This window comes from Emiliania huxleyi (assembly GCF_000372725.1).
Source record: "Emiliania huxleyi CCMP1516 unplaced genomic scaffold EMIHUscaffold_3895, whole genome shotgun sequence".
NCBI lineage: Eukaryota > Haptophyta > Isochrysidales > Noelaerhabdaceae > Emiliania > Emiliania huxleyi.
Genome location: NW_005199048.1, coordinates 1 through 1,838, shown reverse-complemented (window position 1 = coordinate 1,838; position 1,838 = coordinate 1). Strand labels below are relative to the sequence as shown.

Genomic DNA, 1,838 nt, shown 5'->3' with positions numbered 1-1,838 from the left:
CCCGGTTTGTCACGCGCGAGCACGAGCGTGACACTGCACTTGGCGCCGAGCGCCCGCGGCTCAGACCTTGTGCAAGCCACCCCTCGGTGGACACGCCGGTCCGGACCGGTGGCGCTCGGTGTGGAGCAAGCAAGACCCCCCCCCCCCCATCGGCGCGCGCTCGCCATTCCAACGGCCGCCAGGAGCACCAAGAGGACTCCTCATGGCTGTGTCCAAGTGGGCTTCGACCGGCCTCGGCTGGGGGGGCGGGTTGTCCCGGTTGCGGACGCGTTCTGCAGCCCCCTGGGCACGTGACAGCACCCCAAAGCTGCCCCTCGGCGGCATACAGCACTGCCAGCCAGCCTCTTCCTCCTCCTCAAGGGCTGTACTATAGGCCATATTGCGCCGCCTCCTACTGGCAGCCGGGCGGGCGCGCGCCGCGCGCGCCTCGGCGCGCGCACGGCTCGCAAAGCTCGAGCGAGTACTGCCGCCCGGCCGCCTCAAGGCTGCCGGGCGGCAGTACTCGCCTCGCAAGGCGCGCACCGGCTGCTCTGGCTGCTGCGCCGGCGGCCGCTGCGCTGGCCGCTGCTGCGCCGGCTGGCGGGCGGCACGGCCGCCGGCGGCCGCTGCACCCGCGCCTTCCCTCGCGGGCGCCGTCGCGCCGCGCGCGCCCAACCCTGCTGGTACACGGCACGCGCGCGTCACACAGCCGCGGAGAATAGGCGGTGCAGCGCGCGAAGCGCGCGCGATCTCGTACTTTTAAGGCTGGATCCGGCCATTCCAAGGGTATACCTTTGAGAATCCCCAGCGTCCCACCCTCCTAGTCACACTCTCAATTTCTCGACTGGCCAACACGAAGTGCTGCGATCGGGGGTGGCCCATTTCTTTTTTCCTTTCTTTTTTTGGGCCCTGTGGGCACCCTATCTTGTATGCTTTGCACATCGCGTCGATTCCTGTTCGCGTGAGCACCAGCCTGAAGCCCGCCCAGCATCTGAACCGCTCCCTAAGTCGAAGGAGCATCATCAGTCTCACCCACTTCGCTCTCTGCCCACCGTCTCCGCTCCCTCCCGCTTGAGCCGCCGTCGCGGCCCTCGTTCGTCCCACTGGCTGTTGGCCTGTTCCCACGTTACCTCCATTATCCCTCCTCCTCCGCGACTCCCTCAAGGCTGGCCGGGCCTCCTTCCACCCAGCGACGAGCTTCCTCAGCCACTCGATGTGTTCCTCTCTCTTCATTATGCGCGCCGTAGCCTCATCATTGAGCTGGATCCACCTCTGCACCGCTCCCGTCGCCGCCTCGGCCACGACTTGCAAGTTCCTCGTGACCCCGGCGCCAAGGTCCCTCCGACTCTTCTCCGAGAGGTCATCTACCAGCGCCGGCAACACCCCCCCGACGGCTGGTGCTAGTGCATCGTACCCGTCCTCATCCAGCACCCTATAGCGTGAGCCCTTCAGCGCAGCGACATGCGCTATTCTCAGCGTCTTCAGCGTATCCTTGGAGTCGGGTGCCGCCTGCGCTACTTTGCTGATCGCCGTCCCCGTCTGCGCTCGCGCTACTCTGAGGAACCATCTGGCCTGCTCCCTATTCCCCGGGCAGGCGCCGCTAAGCAAGTGCGCCATTGTCGCTCTAGGCGGGTTCTCATCTTCCTCGGTCCATTGCTGCGCGGCTTTCCGCACGATCGGGGAACAGCGGGGGCCCCGCTTTAGTGCCGCCCCTCCTCGCCGCGTCCTAGGTGAAAAAACCGGCAGAAAGAGGTTCGGTTTTTTATACAGTTTGGGGGTCGGAACGGCCGTAATAGCCCTTGTTACCTCTCGCCCCGAGTAAGGTTCCGCGGTCCCCACCCCAGCATATAACACCCCCC

The 1,838-nt window shown here is 66.1% G+C and overlaps 1 protein-coding gene across 1 annotated transcript; it reads right to left on the bottom strand.

Moving 5' to 3' along the window:
• Positions 1 to 738: 738 nt before the first annotated feature.
• On the bottom strand, positions 739 to 1,596 carry EMIHUDRAFT_255790 (hypothetical protein; the record flags this gene model as incomplete). The annotated part of the gene is made up of 1 exon (XM_005771312.1): positions 739 to 1,596. One exon carries the CDS (start codon positions 1,594 to 1,596, stop codon positions 739 to 741), a length of 858 nt encoding a protein of 285 aa, XP_005771369.1.
• Positions 1,597 to 1,838: the final 242 nt, after the last annotated feature.